This window comes from Dermacentor variabilis, chromosome 9 (assembly GCF_050947875.1).
Source record: "Dermacentor variabilis isolate Ectoservices chromosome 9, ASM5094787v1, whole genome shotgun sequence".
NCBI classification, from domain to species: Eukaryota; Metazoa; Arthropoda; class Arachnida; order Ixodida; family Ixodidae; genus Dermacentor; species Dermacentor variabilis.
Window position 1 is genome coordinate 57,548,911 of NC_134576.1, and position 21,126 is coordinate 57,570,036.

Sequence of the window (21,126 nt, forward strand, 5' to 3'; positions counted from 1 at the left end):
AAAGTAATTTGTCACTCGTAGCCAAAAGGAAGCTTTCATGAGCAAAAAAAGACGAAAACATAAAATCGGAGTTGCGGGATATGCTGTGAACTGCGTTATGTTTCTTACGCTGTAAGCATTCGCCGATTTACAGGGATCATCAGAGACGGCGAGGTAACGTGGATGTTACTTGAACTCGTCCGTTTTTACTCGGGTGGTAGAAGTAGCAGCGGGACCTTCGGCGGCAAAATTTTCTACGCAGTGAAGTGATATCATTTCCGTACATGAAAAACAACGATTCTTTAGACGCATTACGTGCTTAAAGTATATTTAGGGGGTCGCGCGCACCTGTGGGAATCGGTGCTGGACGACGGTTTCATAGATGATTACGTAAATGTGTTTACGTTTAGACCTACATGACGGCATAATTTTTAAGTTTTCCGGCACTTACAAAGAAACCTCGCTAATTTTTTAATTGGTTACTTTATGACATATATTAAAATTCAAGAATGGTAGCCGTTGAGATTGCAAGGCGTAACCAATTGAAAATATTTTCAAAATTTGCTCCACTTTGAAGATATGCGCCATCAGAGTGACCGTAAAAATGGAGTGTTGTTCCAATGACATTTTGCCAAGCCGTTCTTGTAGGCACTGAATAAAAAAAGTAACTGGAACAGCCATGCCGTTTGTCCCACAGTTCTGTAAGTAATACATCGAAACTGGTGTCATCCTGGAGTTTCTTTTCAAATTGATACGTGTTGCAAACACACAGGCTAGAAGTCGTAAATTGTAATATGCACAATACATAATTGACTAATGTCCGCCGCTCCGAGTAATCCTTCTCATGGGTGAAATTTATGCTATCTGTCACAAGCGATTTACAAAAATATCGGCAGACAAATAATTAATTACCCGGTACACAAAAATGCATGCACGCACGCGCACAGAAAGACAGACCGAGAGAGAGAAAGACTACGAGGTTCGAAAGCTTGAGAGCTCGATAGGCGGATGTCTAAGATCCTATAACAGCAATTGGCTCAAATTGGATAAAATAGATTGGATAAAAATGGGCTTTGAATATAAGAAAAGGCCAGAAAATGCAACTGCAGGCTGCATTTGATTTCTGTGTAATCATTACAACAAGAACATTCAAGTCTTTTTTAATCGATTCCAGGTTTATTAAAATTGGCAAGAACAACTACCGCGCACTTGCCGTGGGAAAATGTTAGATTTTCAGTAGAAGGGATGACTCCTGAAACAAAATGGGTAAAATATTAGGCAGTGTACAGAAATGTTCATTTCATAATTGTTCCTGGCGTGCTACGATGATTCCTAGCTAAGCTGGTGTTGCGTAATTTCAATTTCCTTGCTTCGAGTACATCTCCGTGAGCAGTCAACAGAAATCAGCATGCCGCGATCCTTTTGGCGAGGTCCACTGAAATCCTGCTCACTGCGGGAGATGAAGTCAGGCTTTTACCTAAAGTATTGCGTCTCATAATTTACGTTAATGTCTACATCTTTTGGGGTTTTATTACTTCATTATAGGCATTTTCTTACTCGGTGACACTCACAGTAGTTCAATTGTTTTTGTTTGTCGGTAACCGAATACATGTAATTGGTTCTTTATTGATCAGTCGAGCTGTAACAGGTGACGCAGATTAGAGGCTTCGAGTTGCCGGTAACTGTAATAGAATACCGGTGGTCACGGCACCTAGTAGCCTCGCACATGCGCAGTGCTGGAGAGGCAAACGTAGGTGTCTCAGAATATGTTTCTCCATCTTAACCTTCTGCCGGGCGTTAGCCGACAAAATAAACTGACGCCACACGGGATCAATTACGACGGCCACTAGAGACTTTGACACCAAGAAATCACCTGCGTGCATATTTGTCAGCTACGCATTTGACCTGCACCGAGCACCTTCTGCGAGCACCAACAACAGAGGGCTGTGCTCCAAAGAGGAGCCAGGCGAGTGCTTAGCGGCATTGAGTAACCACAGCCATGGATAGGCGCAACGTGGTTGCACGTTGAAGCACTCCGAGCGAGCTTTCAGCGTTGCTGCTAATTCGCTGAAAAGAAAAGAAAGGAACAATTAAAGAAGGGGCATTCTTAAAGCGATTGTTAGTGGATTAAAGAATGTGAGAATGGCTGAAGAAGATGTCGTGCACAATGATGCCAGAAAGTTCTATTTGCTGCATTTGAGCAAGGTTATTTAAGAGCGTGAAGACAGTAACCTAAATTGTAAATGTCAGTAATTACTGATTAATTTATTTGAGGCAGCAACTTATCAGGGCCACCAATTACATCTTTGAATTAGGCAGCAGTACTTGTTATCGGCTATGTTTTTTTCTGTAACCAATACAAGTCTGATATATACAGCATGGTGTGATATCGCTTTGTTGGCCAGCAATGGCATCGTAGCTACATTTCGAATGTTTTCGATGGTGATGCGTCATGGAGCTAAACGAGACTGAGTGTGGTGAGGGATATTTAGGGAAGCATGTCACGGCATTAGTGCACGTCGTATGTTGTCCAAGGCTAGTTGTGCGTGCAGCGTATTTTGGATTTTCGATGTCCGTGTACACAAACCGCTCTTGCACTTACCATTAATTGGGAACAAACCTGTGAGAAACGACGTCGCAAGCTTCAGTACACGCATAGCGAATCTAATGAGAGGCGGAGGATGGGTGGGAGGTGGGGAGGTAACGAACAATGTGTGAGGCACAATGAGATCTGCAATGTGAACGCGCCTGTCTGTGTCGGTGATGGGTTCCGCCTAGACTCGGGCTCTAGAAAGCTCCCCACTGTTACGAGGCCTTCACGGAGGAAAGCCTTCGTTCCACATTGTCCCGCGTTTGCAAGGCTGATGTTTGCTGCTGCTTCGTCGGTCTTTATCTGGGCGGAAACGAAACCTTGAAGATGGTTTGGGCGAAGAGCGCCACGTGCTCGTAGCGCACAATATTTCCTTGCATACACTGGGCGCTGTCACGTGGTAGCGATCACTTCAACCAGCGGACACCAGGCGGATGTGTCCGAATGGCGAATGGCGACAAGAGACTGGATAAGGGGCGAGGCCGAGCTGGTTATTGTGCCGCTGGACTGTGTGCGTGACTCTGGGCAAGCTGTAACCTCGTGGACTTGTATATGCCCACCTGCTTGTTTTGCAAAAACAATCATCATCATCATCATCATCATCATCATCATCATCATCATCATCATCATCATCATTATTATTATTATTATTATTATTATTATTATTATTATTATTATTATTATTATTATTATTATTATTATTATTATTATTATTATTATTCCTTTTCCTCGTCATTTCTATTTTCCAGTGTAAAGTAGAAGGTCGGAGCAACAGAAACCTCAGGTTTACCCCACTGCCTTTCTGTAAATAAATTCAAATGTCTTTGGAACCCGCATCTGTGATTACGAGCACTCTAACACATGGGACGATGGTTAGTGTAAGGAAAACTGATGACGTTTAATGTTCACCTTTGTCCGGTGAGAAGGACGGCCAAACTTAACCGAAACCTTTCCTTCATTATTTCACGTTTGCTGATCGCAAAACTTCTGGATAGGCGTTTCATTGCATTTGCTTCGCTGACCTTACATTATGATAAATTGCTATTTTTCTTTACTTCTACATCCTGGATATTGCGGTTGCATGCAAAATGAAACGAAGTTCACGTAAAAATCAAGAAAACATTCGTTTGCCAGGGAATCGCAAATAAGCATGTTATCGAACCATTTTTGTCCTTCAAGAAATTATGGCGGAGCGTCCACTTATACTTGCGGTCGAACATTGCTGCTACCTCCCAGAACCCATGAGGACTCAGTGACACCTTCGAACATGCAGGTCATGCTTCTATCAGATTACCGCTTTAGTTTACTTCAAGAAGTTCATCATTCAATTTCCAAAATAATGGCCTAATAGAAGGATCCACACATCCTAGGGACAACGTGCTTCCCGAAAAGCGAAGTGCGAATCGGGAATTCCTCATTTTCCGGAGACTGTCAACGCTACAAGGTAACTTCGGGAGGCTGCGGAGAAAGGGAGACTACATTCCTCTCGAAACTGCATACTGCATACTGCCTGAAGCTGAATCCTCTGTGGACGGAAAGAAAAGAAGAAAGTGCAGGTACGGAAGTGTTTTGTTGCTGTTAAAAGGCGGAAACGAAAAAAGAAATATTCTGGCATATCCCGTCTCATAATGAATGTCGACGCTGACGCGATTAGTATCGTTTCAATTAATTGGTATTGACACCGTATTGTCGCCACCAAAATTCGTCACGCGTGAAGCGTGTCTCGCTCCAACTTCCTCGCCTCGCGCCTTCTAGAAGCGCAGCGTCCAGTAGCATCGCTGCGAAATCCTCACGTGACGCGCCTAGGTTGTATGAATGTCTATGAAAGCAACTTCTCTAAATGTATACCACGCGGGTACAATTTATTCCAGCACCGGAAACATTCATTTTAAGCAATTTTTCTTTTCTCCTGGTGCAGAGGCATATGCCCAGTATATGCAGCGGTAAATGGGCATATGACAGTGGCCTACTAAGTTGGAGTGTAAGATGCTTGCAGGTGGCCGATTGAGGGCGGGGCCAGTGTGCATTCATTGTGAGCGGGGGTGATTAAGAGAGGCGGCTGGCCAGAAGGGCGATAGGCTGCCGTTTGGGCTCGGTAGCGTAGAGGGTTCTCTCCATAACTCGCGACGTGTCGGTGCTGTTCGTTCCTTGGCGGACCTCGTGAGCGTCGTCTAGTGTAGCGCTGTTGGAGGTTCGTTGAAGAGCCGCTGATACCCTGTTTCCCAAGTTGGCGTTTAAGAGGTTTATTCAACTGTGGCACACACCGATCGTCACAGATAAGACAGAAGCTGAATAAATGGTTAGTTTCGAACTTGCTTATATCTACGCGGTAGCCGGACCTGTTAGACCGTGCCCTTCCCAGTAAGCCAAGTCGGTGTGAGAACTGTTGAGGAGGTTGAAGATAAAATGATGCGCGTCTTAGAAGAAAAACCTTAGGTAGCCCGCTTTTCCAAGTTGCCTAGTTCAAAAGCGCTCAGCACGACCTCGTCGGAAAATAGAATATTTAGGAGAGTGTTGTTCTAAAGTTTGTCGACGGTTCCGCACTCTTAGTGCACAAATTTTCAAAAGTGTAAAACAACTTGCGAAACTTAGCTGTCGATGATAAATGGCCCGCAATCGCCAATTACACTCCCGCGAATTTCGTTCTCGCAACACTCAGATGCCTTTTAAATTTCAATATATCTCGCAGAAAATAGGTAGATGTAGAATTTTGATATCTACCAATGCGAACAATCGCAATCAGAGCGCTTTGAGAACACCACATAGTGCACACAAGAACAATACTGTTTCGCATGAGCTTCTCCTGTCGGGCACTACGAATTCAAAGGGGCCATCTCTGCAGGAACCTAATTTCATAGTGCATACAAAGCGTAAAAAGCATTATCTTTGGGCAACCAAAGGCTACTAAATGTTCCACATGGTACTGTTGAAAATGAAAGGTATGCAAAATAGAACGAAAAATGCCCACTCGGACTGCGAATCCTCGCCACTTGTGTCTTCACCAAATTTAACTGAAATAGGGTCTTGGAATTTTGTGTTCTGGAGGCCACCGTGGGTTCCCCAAGCTTCTCTATTCGAAATTCGATGGGCGTCCATCGGGCTCACCGCCCATTCATTTTCGTTTGAGTGACTGCTACTGGTGGTGAAATCGCCACGTCATCAATGAGCAGCAAGCATCTCAGTTGCCAAAGTGTCCCGCATCGTTCAACTTCGCCGTCAACAAAGCGAGTCTCATCTACTCCTGTTCAAGTGGGGCTCCGTGCCGCTGGCTTTGCCCAACCAGGGAAAACACGGGGAATGCGTGAGATGGAAATTCAAGATGATGAGAAAAACGAGGACAAAGTGAAAGCAGGAGAAAACGTTTTGACTAGTGGACTTTGTCAAATAACACATAGGCTCATCGCACACGTATTGCACGAATCCCTGCGTGAGGTGTAGTGAAGGTTCGGGTAAGCTACCTTGCTTGATTGATTGATCGCAGAGAAAGTTACACTCTGGTGTGAATGAGACGACTCGTCAAGGGCAACAAAAAGTCAGCATGAGAAAGTAAAATGAGAAGTGGTTGCGTTGCCGAATAAAGGCTGCGGCAATATCACGCAAGAATATTCCTGGCCACGTATAAGGCTAACAGCGAAATTTAGTAGTGGTTCCCACAGCTTACGCTTCCATTTACTGTGCTCACTTAGTCGTTCCCTGTTATTCCAAATATCAAATATTTTCATTATTTTCAATATTCAATATAATTTTCAATTTTCAATTTCAATTCAATTATTTTCAATATTCAAATATTTTCAATATTCCAAAAAAAGTTCCAAATATTTTCATTTCAGTTGGACAAGTGTTCTTAAACAGCTTTCAATTTTTCTTTCGGGCGGTGCAGTTTCTGTGTAGGTATTGCTGTTTATAAACACGCATCGGAGAGCAGAAAATAAAAGTGTACTTTAATGCGTGCGTTTATTGCACGATTTCGTTTTTTTCTTCCAGCGTATACTTTCGTATACATGAATGGGCCCACTTTCGCTACGGCGTATTCAACGGGTGCCGTACACGTGGAGACTCAATTTCCGGAGACCTACTCTTCGGCAGCCACGGTGAGCACCACGACTTCAACGTCTTTTTGCGGAGTGTCCTCAACTTTTTCCAGCCGCAACTCACTCTCGCAATTCCGTAATAGCAACACTGAAGTGATGCAGTATTCGGCGCTCTCGTTGCCCTCATTCGTTGTGTTTTTCTTTGCTGCCGACCATACGACGCAGCATGTTTTAGGCACACTTCACTGATGGTCGGGTTGGAAGAAAATGACATGGCAAATTAGACAAATTATCATACTTGTTTTCCTAGGAGTCGTCGGGACAGCGCTCGCGAGACAAATGTTAGTGGTACATGCCCAATAATGATTCTATCTTGTTGAAATGGTCCCTTCAGCTGATATTACACAGCGGCACCATTTCTGCGAATCACGGAAAAAATTAGAGAACCTTATTTGGGATGCGCTATATGAGGTTATTCACAAAAAGTTTGGAAGTCTGCCCCATCCCCGTGGCGCCTTCGTCTTACGGGCAACTGCACAGGTGGAAATTAAAACAATATGGCGAGCGCCGCATGAATATAGAACGTGCGATGGAGAGCATGTACATGTATAGCGGTCGACCGGATATTCTAAGACCTATGCACTAGTATGCGGCGTTGCGATGTGGTGCATCCAAGAATACCTGACCAAAAGAGGAAGCTGATGGCGTTGCCGAATGCTTCGGCGCCAACATTTTAGCATGTGAACCTAACATAATGATCGGGCGCCGAAGCTACAGCACAAAAAAGAAAACCGTGTTAACTATGCTTATGCAATGCCCCCTGAGAGTATACGTAAGCACTTGGCGTTCGGATAACCCAGAGACGGGCGACGGGTGTGCATCACCATTTGGGAATCCCTTCCGCCGGCAAGCTGTGTGGTTAGGGTGGCATTAGGATTCCTCTTATTTTAATTTCTGTTATGCTAGGGGCATGTTTATGTCATATATGATACGCCATGAAATAATGCAATGCAGCAAACGCACAACTAATGCGCAATCAACATCGCCGAACGCACCTACATCCGCTGACGAAACCTCGGCCACCGCCTGAGACTCCTTCAGCGCTGCAGAGCAGAATACTAATTACCGAATAAAAATAATTAGAGTACGTAACACCAATTACCCGTTCCAAGTGTGGCCAATAGCAGGTCGCTTTATAGAAACTCGGGCACATCTTTCATGCTAGTGTCCTGTTCGTCCGGTCAGAGAAATTGTAGCCACCGCTAGGTCTAGGTTTATTTGTGGTGCTAAAGGTAAGCGTAACGAACTCACCCCGTTTACTTCTAGTCATAAACATTGACACCTATGGAAGGGGTTAGCACATCACTGTACAATGTCTCTCATGAGGAGGTTTCAACCCGCTTTTCATGATATTCTTTTTCTACGCCTTCCGTCGGCATTTCCAAATACTTTAGGTATTCTGTCCTTTTGTTTACAGCTGAAACTTAAAGCTTGTTTAAAACCCTGGTTTTCAGCGCTTTTCGAAAAGACAGTTCAGTATGCAATATGGATGTCAAGTGTGGCTATCATAAACAGGGCACTGGGTTTTAAAACGCACTAGAGCTGTGTCATGTTCATGCAGTATTCGATAAAGGCAATGATTTTGGCTTTACTGCCTCTTTTTTGAAGTATTATGCAGACAGAAAATCTCAAATAAAGAAACAAACTCGTTTTACGCAATGCCCGTATCTGGTGGGTCATCAACAACCCATATATTTAGGTGACTGAGCACGCGTGCATTCTGCAGATCGACTATTGAGCTAACTTCCAACTTGTGAGCCGAGTTGGTAATGATGCGTGCCGAAACACCTCTCAAAAAAAGATTCACAAGCGGAACATAATGTTACTTCCACGTTTTGGAGTCAGCGAGGGAGCTACTCATCATTTCTGGACCTGCCGACGAAGATCGGCTGACGGCAGCCAACCAATCGTCCACTCATTGTGCGGACATGCTCGCACTGGAACCCACGCACTTTCAGGCATCAGCTATTCCACTTTTTATTTCAAAACAAGGCAGCGCGTTTGTAAACACTTAGTGAATATTCACTCAGCGCTGCGTTGACACTTTTGGATGACCTCATTGGAGCAGGAGTCAGCTTGAAAGGCTTTCAATAATTTTGAGGACAAGTGACCTCCAATCTTCGCTTAAAATTTGGGCGTGCTCACAATGTTTTTTATGTCTGTAGAACAAAATACCCATTGCCATAACCTGAAAGATACTACATGTAACTACAAGGACACAATACAGAGCCAGGCGAAAAAAGCACCCTTAGTTGTGTTTCGTCCGCGTCTTTCCATCGTGTTCACCCTGCGCCGTGCTTATCAAACATGTTTAGTGAGCGAACATGTTGCTCAACTTCTCAACGTTGCTTCGCGTTGGTCACAAAAAAAAAAAAAAACAGAAGACGCATTCAACCAGACTGGCACATCCACGATAGGTGCCTGTTAACGAATTGAAGTGGGTGGGCTAGAATAATGCAGTTTATTATTAGGCCTTTTGCTAAGATCCAGTAGCCTATTTATACTTTAATACAACAGCGCATTCGTTTCGCAGTGTTTGGGGGGGGGGGAGGTTTAGGAAGACTTAGTTTCGTTACGCGCAATTTAGTTCCTTCAATTGATTTACAGCGCATACCTAAAGGGTACCGCGCCAGATTTACCCATTAAAAAAGCGCAGCGGATATTTTAGGCGCTCATAATTGTGTCTGAAAAATACTACAGAGCGCTCCACCTGAGAAGACAACTGGAGTCTAAGGCCAAAGGCGGCACACCTTCCATATCAAAGTAGCGTCAGCCGCAGCTGGAAAGTCGAAGCAACGCGCGCAATCACAGTGGCGTAAGCGCAGTCTTATACCCTATAGTTAGACGGGCGGGATAACCGCTGTTAAGACGTACAACCATGAGACAAATTATATGGTCCAGGGATTGAGCGATTAACCTGATTTTCTCTTTTGTCTGTGAATGCAACTTGAAATTAAAAAATGCAGTCCCATCTTGGCATTGCGAATTTCCTATGTTCCGTTTATGCACGCTTAACACAAAGATGTTAATTTTCGACGAACCTGGAGTCCGTATACTTTTGCTCACGGGTGTACCTCCATTACCAGACTGAGCTATGGTTACCGGTAACTACACTGCAAGCAAAAATTATACGAGATGGGATTAAACGATTTTGTCCTCAAGCGCATTCTCCGATGGGAAGTTAAATACTCCGGTTAGACGTAGTAAAAATTTTACTCCCCTGCTGAACGGAGGTTTCGTATGTACTTATGGGAGTATGTGCTTACATCCATCGGGGAGCTTTCGCAGGAAGATATGGGGGCATGTGCTTATATCGTGACAAGCTAGGGAAGAACCCGGGGCACTATCGAAGAGCCATCCATCGAGGAGCTTTTGCAGGAAATTACGGCGGTTTTATTTTATTTCATCAAGGAGCATATGCAGGGATTTCTGGAAGCATATGTTTACATCAGTCGAACAGATTTTACAAGGAACTATGGGAGTACATGTTTACCTCAATCAAGGAGCTCATGCAGGGAAAACGGGGCATATATTACATCCGTCAAGGAGCTTTTGCTATGACCTATGGGAGTATATGTTTAGATCCATTGAGGAGCTTTTGCGGGGACCTATAGGATTATATATTTACATCCATGAAGGGGCTTTTGCAGGTAACCGCGACAATATTTGTCTACATCCATTAGTAGATTTTGCAGGGAACTATGTGAGTATATGTTTACATCCATCGAGGAGCTTTCGCAGCGAACCATGGGAATACTTTTTTACATTCGAGGAAGGTTTTGCAGGGTACCATAGAAGTATTTTATAACGTTGATCAGGGAGGCTTTACAGGAAGATATGGGAGTACCTCTTAGATGAACCAGCCAGTATGCCGTCTTCAGAATTGTCAATATTGATTTTCGGCATTGTGAAATAAATGATATATTGGCTTCCAAGCTGGAAGATCAAAACAAAATTAAGCAAAGTAGTGGTTTGCAGAAAATAAATTTATTGCATAAGCACATAGGCAAGGAAGAAATGGACGACATATGCACGAGCTCTCAACTGGTATTTGATTCTTCTTTATCCATGTGGTATTTGTGGAAATCATAGAGCAAGAATAGAAAGCAACTCATCCAGCTGCAGGCTTAAGCCAAGGCCATATGAAATACATGGAAATCTGTCACAATTGCCTAAACAAGGTGCAATGCAGTAATTGTGGCAAAAACATAGGTAAAGCAGAGCATACTCTGACACTCATTTACTATGTGGTACTACAAAAGCTAAAGCAAACAGTGTAGAGGGCATCATTTCTCAATGATATTAACACGTGCAATAGTTAAAATAGCCAAAACTGGGGAATAGGGCAAAACACTTATTGCACTTCAAAACTAAACGATTAGGAAAACGAACCTCCTGGTAGGCAATAACAGTGTCATTTTTACAATAACAAGCAGACAGTGTCGACTAAATAAAGCAGAGTTCAGCTTTGCTTTTTTCCCCATGCCACCTAAAGGCAAACATGGTGGCTCGGAGAGTCATCAGGGCCGGTAAAGTGTTCGTTGTATTGCACCCCGATATTAAGAGTGGTTGAAATTGCGTCCGCGTAATTGCAGCACCCCGTCACAGTTCATTGCACAGACCGACTTTAGGATGTAGGGGGCACTTTGCAGCCTGTGGGTCAACCCCTTAGCTTGGAGCACACATCACGCTTTAAATTTTCTAGTGCAATAACACTGAAAGTAAAAGACAGCCGTCCAAAAAGCAACAAAAGTTCTAAAATAATGACAAGTTTCTGACAGCTATCATCCAAGCTACCTTTCTGATGTTCCACCTGAACAATGCTGCTGGTGCAAAAAGGCTTACAGAGCCTTAGAACCGCCGTCTGGGTCCAGTTCTGACGATTACAAACGGCAAAAACAAGGCAGTGCTGAATACAGCATTATGAAAGACCGTGTGGCCTAGTTGAAATGACAACTTTTGGTAGCTTCATTCCATAACATCTCGGGAAGTATAAAAAGTAAAAAAAACTTTCAGGGAAGTGTGCCAATGTGACAACGACACTGTTATAAGGGATTACTCACACCCTTTAGAACAAGGCATCTAATTCCTGGCTGCCAGCCTTGCTTGCACACAGCAAGTGCTGCAGCGCTCGAGCATGGTCAAGGCTTGTTGGTCAAGGCTGGTTGGTCAAGGCTAGTAGCAGGCTAGTAGCATCTTGGCATCTGCTTTTGCCGCAGCAACCGCGCAAGGTTCTTGCTGACTTTTAACACAAAGCAAGTATAATGAAATGCGAGAAACAAAAGTTATGAATTACTTACTAAAACACTGTGCAAATGGGTTATTTATTCAAACAAGGTATATGCAGGTAATTTTTTAATTGTTGATAATTGCTTTTCAAAACAAATTCAAGGCTCCGAACAAGTGTTGCATTTGCATTTAATGTAGACGCCACTACAGCGTAACACCCCTTAAGAGCATCGCTGTAAGATGGTGGAAGCCTAAATCGCACTGCGTATATTGCACGTAAAAAACATACATTTAATATAGACTGCAACCATTGTGATACAACTAGTAAGAGTGTCGCTGTAAGACAGTGAAGACTCATGGCATTGCAGATTTTGCACATATATAACTAAAATAATAAGTAAATAAAAGGTACATATAAGCAATGAAATTAAAGGTTTGCTAGTAGCAGATAAATGAGTCATGTTAAACATCACATTAAAACGGCATCAGGCATTATTGTGAGCATAATGCTGAGAGCATTGCTGAACTTGTGGTTTTCGAGAATTATCAAGGGAAGGATGCTGAAAAGTATTAGCCAATTCCATGGCCTCCAAGACCAACAATTCCATAAACTAGGGTGTCTCAAGGTGTACACTCCAGGCGGTTTCTTCAATTGAAGTCGATATAGTATTCTTCCGTACAACCCAGGGTATCAAGCTGTTTTCCTGTTTTCACTGCACTCTTTTCACATGTTCATTACTAACGACCTTCTCCCGCTTCGGCATGCCTCGCGATCAGATCATGGTTTTTACGTGTAAAGCCCCAAATTTCCCTTACTTTCATTTTTTTTAATTTTTTTTCATAATTTTATAATTTCATAATTTATTTATTTATTAGTAAAAATACAGATAATTGCATGTGCGTAGTATACATAAGGAGGTCCCATAGTCAAAGACTGTATCGGCACCTCCTTCTAAAGACACTTATGATGTTATACAATGTTTAAAGCAACAGTAGTACAGAATAGAGCGAAGAGTAATATCAAAACATGTTTATAGCATATGAGTAATAAGAACACTTGTTAACAGCAAGACGGTATAAAAAAACGGAATAAAATTAAAAAATAAAAAAATCTAAAAAAAAACAAAACGAAAAAAAACAAGGAGAGTTTCAGTAAGTATTTATTATGAATGATTTTAGTTCTCTTTTAAATTGGTATAAATTTTTTGGATTTTTGATGATAGGTTGTAGAGTATTCCAAAGCGATATTGCGGAAAATTCCGCAGTCTGTTTACCATAGTTAGTTCGCACTTTAGGTAGAAGAAAATTATTATTGAGCGCAAATCTAGTGTGACTATGAGCTATTAGGTCACAAGGTGAGAAGCAGATTGATGGTAGTTCCTTAGTCATATATTTGTAGAATAAAATTCCTAGATTATATTTGGTGAGTTCAGAAATGGTTAGGATGTTGTTTTCATGTAAAAGGGATTTTCCATTAGCAAAGCGTGAACTCCTTGTGATTATTCTTATGGATTGATTCTGGATTACCTGGAGAGATGCCAAATGGGTGTTATAAGTGTTACCCCAGCATAGTATGCCGTAGTTAATATGAGAGTGAATGAATGAGTGGTATAGCGAGATTAATGTGTTATGTGTGAAGAAGGGACGAGTTTTAATTAGAACGCGAATACCGTATGCTATTTTCTTTTTGATGTGAGAAATGTGATCTTTATATTTTAAGCTACAGTCAAGAGAAATACCAAGAAAAGATGAGCATGGACTGGGAGAGATGGAGTGTGAGCCGAAAGTTAAAGGGGAGAATGCCGGAGAGGCCAGATTTACTGCGGAGAGGCCAGGTATGTTTAGTAATTATTGACGCGGACACGCCCGCTTATAAAAATATCATCATCATTATACATAGTTATTTCAACGGCTGACCTATTATTATTAGACTCGTTCGATGGAATTATGGACGCATCAGTGTTTTTTTGAGTTCTGCAGAGGCCCACGAAATACAAAACCAAATGTCATGTGACAGGCCCGCTTGTGCGCCGTGATATGAGGCCTCCCAAACAATCCGCGTACAAATGAGCCTAACATTTAGCCGTTTGCGCTGGCGCTGCGCCTTCTCATCGCTGTCATGAACCGCCGCGAGGGAAGCATATCGCTGGCGTAAATCGCACGGCCAACGCCTTCGTCACCGCCCTATCACCTTTTAGGCGGCAGGGCAACTTGCTGACTTCGGAAAATTGTTGAATGTAGAACGGCGTATACCACGATTGGGAGAGCGTCGGGCAGCAAAAAGAGGAAGAAAAGATAGTGCCAACTGAATGTAGAAGCTAAACAAGATAAGGTCGACGAACACGGGGCAAGAATGGGGATTCTCATGATTCGTTGGGTAAATGTTGGTTACATCCCTGTATTCTGTATCTTTCCTTCTCGCTTTCGTGTTCATTACTCACTCATTTCATATCTTATTAGTAACGAATTTAACGCGCAATTACGTCGGTCTTCTTTTGCATATGTTAACCTCGTTTTCTCCGATACATAGCTGAGTCTTCTCTTTGCTTGACCAAGATTACAGGGGATAAAAATCTGAGATGGTGCGGTCTATGGTACAATGTGGTTGATGTTCGTCGATAGGAGCTACTTACAGCCGTAACAGTAATTTTACTGACTGTGGCACTAATTCGCTCATCTCTTGGACACGACTGAAGCTGCTTCCGGGCTCCATTGCCTTGCGCGAGCCCTCTTTAATCCTAGAAAACTACGACCATTTTCCAAATGCGTGCTTTGCGAATAATTTTCTACTGTATTGGCGGCAATTACTCTCGCAGCGTCAATTTTACTTACATTAGTCTAAATTCTTGCTTCTTCGGGGAGCTACCGACACTTCCTTTCAGACAACATTGCCTCGCTCGAGCCCTGCTTATTCCAAGCTATCTAGCTCCATCACTCAGGGCGTTGTACGGCGGCTTTACGTCACCAGGCCAACATCTATAGTTGTGTACCCTGCGCACGGGTTTTATCCAATGTGATTAGTTTCTTTCGCTGCATTAGCGTTATTTTTACTTACTGTACCGCTAATTCTGGCATGTTGTCTTGTTGAGACCTACACTTTGACACCTCTTGCGACTCGATACAATAATCTGGAGGAGTGAAAGGACCATCTTTTTTTTTTCTAGGAGTGCGAGCCAGATAGCCAGGTTCTAGACACGCGAAACCTGTGAGAATCCTGCTAATAAAACCGCCTTACCAAAATAAAATTGCAGTTCTTTCCAAAAGGCGAAACACCGAAATGCAATAGCAAATTAGAAGTCTGCTTTACAAAGTAACGATAGTAACTGTATCGGCCCTATCAACTTGTAAACATTGCCTCACTAACTAAATTAACATACATGGGGTCACGCGTGCACAAGGAAACACGGACGCATCTCACACGATTACCGCAGAATCTCGCTGTCAAAACGCTAGAATTGAGGAAGCACGGCAGGAGCAGCGAGCGAATTGACCTTCCTGCTACTTCTCGCTTCAACGATAACTGAACGGTGAAAACGCAGCGCGCGACGCATTACGTTCCCGCCTCAGATCGCTTTCAAGATAGAACCCGTGCAGCCGCATGGGTCTTATCTTGAGTGATCAATTGATTCTGGTTACCCGTACTGTATAAACAAAGGGGCTGCCGCCAAACCAACCCTGTGTTCACAGAAATTCAGTGTCGTGGTGCGGCAGCGTAGCCTTGGTAACACAATCTCTAATTTGCTTTTTGGGCGGAATTTAGGGCTCCTAGGGAATATGAGGTGGTGGTAGCCCGAATGCGATGCCACACTACATTTATATAGCTCATTCATATTTATTTATTTCATAAACCTAGCAGCAGAGATCTAGGCGGATGGGAGTAAGGCAGATACGAGAAGGCCAGCAAGGGAAGCCTTGACTAATGAGTCTGTAGACTTATTGAAAGGCAAACCTTTGTTCCTTGGCACCAAATAACTAAAGCGAATGCAGCTGACCTCGAGACAAGAGGTGTGATGCTTGCAAAATATTTGAATCACAACACGTTGTAAGCAATGAACTTAGAAAGTGTGTTTCGGTGATAATAGCTACTGATGAATGGAATGTGTTCAATTTGCGCACTGCCAAAACTACAGCTAAGAGTTCTGCTGTGCACATAGGAATAAACTCAGGCTGTCTAATCAAATAGGACCATTCTAGCGAATGAGCCAAAATTCCTACCCCGTCTTTTTCGTTGCTCTCTGAGGAATCTGTAGTTATGGCGTTGGTCTACATGTAACAGAAGTGAGAATTCAGCAAGTCTTTGAGAATTTGTGGAGATAAAAAGTTTGCAATATTTGGTCGATGTTATCAAAAATGGTTTCTAGGAAGACGGCAGTAGATTTTGCTGCATTTATTCTATATTGTTTAACATTCAAGGGCTCGAGTAGTGCCTGCGCAAAAACCACCTGTGGCGTATGAAAAGGCGCCAATGAACATTAAAAATGAAATGGGATATTACATACTGTCTGGTGTCTTCTAAGGCGTGGTTCGTGCAGTTGCAGCAAGGTTTTCAATTTTAGTAGTCGAAATACAGCTATTGACCAAGGGAGCACAGAATTGGTCTTGTGTTCTGGATGTGTTGATCATACCCTTCATAGGGATTGGTCAATTTTCCGGAGGAAGGTGGCTTCTAAGATCTGATTGATGCAGTCGCCGAAAGGTTTCGACTATTATCAGCTGAAACATAGCCCTTTATTTATTTATTTATTTATTTATTTATTTATTTATTTATTTATTTATTTATTTATTTATTTATTTATTTATTTATTTATTTATTTATATACCTTCAAGGTACGGTTGTACATTGCAGAGGGGAAGGGCAAGGTAAATACAGAGACAAATCATACAGTACTTGATTATAGAAAAATATTACAATTACAAAGACGCAAAACCTTTCGAACAAAGCGACAAAGCTAAATACGTGGAAGTCAGTAATAACAAGCAAAATAAGGAAGGGAGGCAACAAAAAAAAATAATAAAAACTAATTGTCCGGGAAGTGTTAGATAGTTACCTCATAGAATAAATAAAAAAACACACACGAAAGCATGCCATATAAAAATACAAGCCATAACCTAAAATTATGGCACAAGAGCAGTTATTATGCAGAACAAGCAAATCGCAACATTCATTATAACACGAAACTTTGGAGTGTGGTTTTCAAGTTTTTTGTGTCAGTTATGCTTTTATGGAAAATACATAGGCGAGACAGTTTTCTGCGGGTTGATAACAGCGGGAGGTATAGGAGAGAGTCATGTTAGTGACACTCGCAGTTCTTTGGTAGTTGGTGAGAATGAAACAGGCTGAGCGATTCTGTATTGCCTCTAGAGGCTGTATGAGGGTGTCATGACCAGGGTCCTATACTGATGATGCATACTCAAGCTGCGGAGTGTCAGTTCTGTACAATAAGAGTTTTAGCGATGATGGTGCTAGTGAAAATTTCCGACGAAGATGTCCTAGTGTACAAGTGGCCTTTGAGATTATGTGAACAATGAGTTTTCCAGGATAGACGGCTGGCAATGTGAACCCCCAATTATCGGTATGACGTTACACATTCCAGTGGGATGTTATTTTGCGTATAGGTAGGGCAGATAACGTTAGTACAAGAAATTAATCATAGTCTTATACTTTTGAACCTTAAATTACATGCGCCACGTACACCACTCATTTATGTTATTGAATGCTCATTTATGTTACTGAATTGCTAGAATATGTAAGGAATTAGGTATTTTACGGTACAAGATTCAGTCATCCGCAAATAGACACATTTTCGAGGAGACGTGAGTGGGCAAGTCATTATTACAAATTAGGAATAATAAAGGTTGCCTTGGAAAACTTAGGCTGGGCCTCACGCTCTGCGTGATAGTCTGCTTCGAAGCGTTGCCATCAATTAAATGCAAAACGAACGTATGAAATGCCATGCCTAATTTGATAAGGGAAACAAGAAGATGCCATACGAATTATAGATTTTTTTCTGGTTATTATTGACCATCGATACTATTGGTAACTCTTCTCTAACACTTCAGTAAAATACATATTTCCAGATTTCAGTCAACCGAGTTTCAATAGTATGAGTACTCATTGATTTGTGTATTATTTTTATCGGGTTCTGTTTATTAACCCAATTCGGTGTCACTTAGTTCTTTTTACGCTAATACTTTCCGATTCATGGCCAACTCCTTGTAGAGGGTAAAATCCATTACAACTGAGCCCAACTAATCAACCTTGGTTGAGACAACAAATACAGACATCAAGCTCAACCATGATGCATAATTTTTTGGCGCGGTTTCCTTCAACTATGTTGCAATATTCGAATATTCCATCCTCATCCACATCAGCATTCTGTGTGAAACGTATGCGTAGGACATGCATCGTTTTCTATGCTTCGTCGAAAAAGGATCTCGATCTGCATCTGCGTTTATTACCGCGTCTCAAGAAGCAGCGGCGGCTATGGACGCCGCGCCGACCATACGCTCGTGTCGTGGGAGTACTCCGAACAGATTTACATTCGAAAAAAAAACAGCAAACAAACTCAATAATCGCATGCACTAGCCGCGTCAGGAGGCCCGTGAGTTCACTTTCCTGATACCAGCTAATATGAACAGAAGCGCAGGAGTATAGAATGAATACTGCTGGATTTTTTTGCAATAGCTGTGGCGTAACTAGAGACGTCATTCTGTGATTTCCTGTTACTCTAAAGTAGGAAGGAAAAACGAATCAATCGCAAAAATGATTATTACTGAACGGGCAATGAAGACGACGTATTATTAGTGCCACTGTAGTGCAGAGGAAACAAAAACTTCATTGACTTTTTCGCTACTGGTGTCCTTCCCCCAGCTCAGGGTAGGAAACCGGTATCTGTTCAAGTTAACCTCTGTGCCTTTTCCATCCCATTTCTTTGCCTCTCGGTCATCCTTATACGGGCTTTAGACGACGAAATACACTATGACAGATGTTCATTATCATCATCCCCACCATCATCATCATGATAGGGATGTTTCAGGCGCATTTTGGGTACATGCCATTCTTTATTGGGTATGTGCCATATTAAGCAAATAATCATCATTCTCCTCGTTACCATGCGCCTGTTTCTGACGATAATGGTTTCTCCGGCCTCCTGTAACGGTAGGGCAAGAAAGGATACATCACTGTTGTACTTCTCGCTTGTCGTTTTTCAGCGCTCCTCAAGTCTGCAACTTGCGGTGCGTTTTTGAACAAGGTAGGCTAGCTTGGAGATGTTCTTTTTATTTTGGCATGACTGGGTGTTACCCTAAGTAGTTTGTATTACTCTTCTTCAATTACTCATGAGCTTGCTTTTTGTCCATTGGCACCACCTGCGTCTCTGTGGTACGGCTATAAAGTCAAATATAGCGAGAATGAAGGCCGGGAGGGTGATAGGGGCTTAGGCCTTGAGAGGCTGATGCCTTCTCTTCCAGAGCGTCACTGAGGGCGGTCATTTCGGCGGATATCGTATTTGACGTGGTGCTCCACTGGACGCTGGCGCTCAACTCAATTACGAAAAGTTCTGCTTTTGCTGCTTATCAGTTCTGTGCCTATTAATCTAACTTACCTCCATAGAAATAACTCGTTGACAGAGTTGACAAAAGTCTGAGTCCCGAAGAGATGGGACGTACGTTTTCAAACCGCACACCCGCTTTCGGCGTGCATACCAACGCTTTTCGTCTTCGTCTCGCTCTATTGAAAAAATATTACGATGTGTTTTCCTAAAAGCTTTCCGAGGCCTTGCCGTCACTGTTCTCCACTTAAATGGCGGTTGCTATTTTTCTGTTTCTACCTGTGCAATTTAGAGTTATGATCTTCCTCTCAAGAATAAGTACCGTCGATACACAAGGCCCTCCCCTTATATGATAAGTCTGAATCCGGTACAGCTTGATAATTGGCATGACTTCAAAAAAAAAAAAGGACAGGACATAATCGGCGCTTCTTTTAAACATAAATCATCGTTGTCTTCCCAGGAAATAAAATGTTAAGCATACCTGTAGGAGGTACGTTTAACCGGGCTCTCTTGCACGGACTTTCTGAAAAGAAAGGAAAAACTTGGAGGATGTGAGATTGGAGAGTCCACGAACCTTGTAAAAGGTCTATTTCTCTGCCTATGCAACAGGCTAGTCCCATCAAGGAGTTACAACACGTGTTTTCCACGTTGCAGAGAAGCAAAACAAGTGTACATGTGGCGGTGGGCTTCGGGTCATGAACATGTTAAAGTTTAATAGGAAAATACATGAATTAAGCGTGCGTTGTCGCGTTTGCCTCTGAGGTAATGGGGAGGTTGGGGAAACAAAAATAGAGAGAAAATATCTCTGGAGAATAGTTTTTGGTTCATAAAGTTTGAGGATTGCCAACTTAAGGAGCCTTGTAAATGGTTTTTTGCTGAATGAGCACCCCAACCAAGAGTACGTTGTCAATGCAGTTTGTAAAAAACGGAACGGGGCTACAGTATTCCTTATTCAGCAACCGCACAAGCCAAGTAACTGCACCATGCCAACGCGCTCAACGACATTAAAAGCGCACTAGTTTCTTTGGCTGTTAGAGCGCATACAGCGCGGAATATTTGTCTTCTGACCACGTGGCTAGGTACTGGTACTGACGCTAGAAATCACTAGGAATTTCGCAAGTGGCCCCCTTACGACACGTTCTAACCCACTTCGTGTGTGCATGTTGAGTCATTATGCTGATGCGTTCTGTCTGATTCCTTCCATTTCACAGTCGCATGGCCTTGCTGAGAGCGTCACTCGCTCTTACACTGTGGTTATTCTGCTTGGTGAGCGTTGGCTCTGGAACTACGGACGAAAATGACGGTAGCTACACCAATATCATGGTATCGATACACCCGGATGGTATCCAACGAAGACAGTATGCGGAATCTGGAGGCATGGGTGAATATTCAATCTTTCTTTAAATTTGATACAATAAGCGAATGGAAAGCATGTATTCTTGATATTTTTGCATGTAGGAGTGGGCTAAGTTCATAATAATCGTGTTACTATCCTGCCATCACTCTGTTCCCGGAACGCGAGGTGTCCTCATGAATGCAAGCCGACGAAGAGAGACCTCCCTGAAGGTTAGATGAATGAAGTTAATGCTTCAAACAATACGCGACGACGTTTCGTGGAAAGAATTTTGCTCAATATGCCACTTATGATACTTCAAACATTCATAGATAATATTGCTATTGAACAATA

General features: G+C 42.6%; 1 protein-coding gene across 1 annotated transcript in view; it reads left to right on the forward strand.

Moving 5' to 3' along the window:
- Positions 1–21,126, forward strand: part of LOC142558364 (uncharacterized) — a 169,812-nt gene that overhangs the window by 110,108 nt on the left and 38,578 nt on the right. Inside the window, exons 9-11 of the mRNA XM_075670508.1 lie at positions 3,940–4,125; positions 6,554–6,660; positions 20,651–20,820. Coding sequence (XP_075526623.1) covers positions 3,940–4,125; positions 6,554–6,660; positions 20,651–20,740 — 383 coding nt within the window. The 3' untranslated portion in view covers positions 20,741–20,820. The remainder of the gene's footprint in view (positions 1–3,939; positions 4,126–6,553; positions 6,661–20,650; positions 20,821–21,126) is intronic.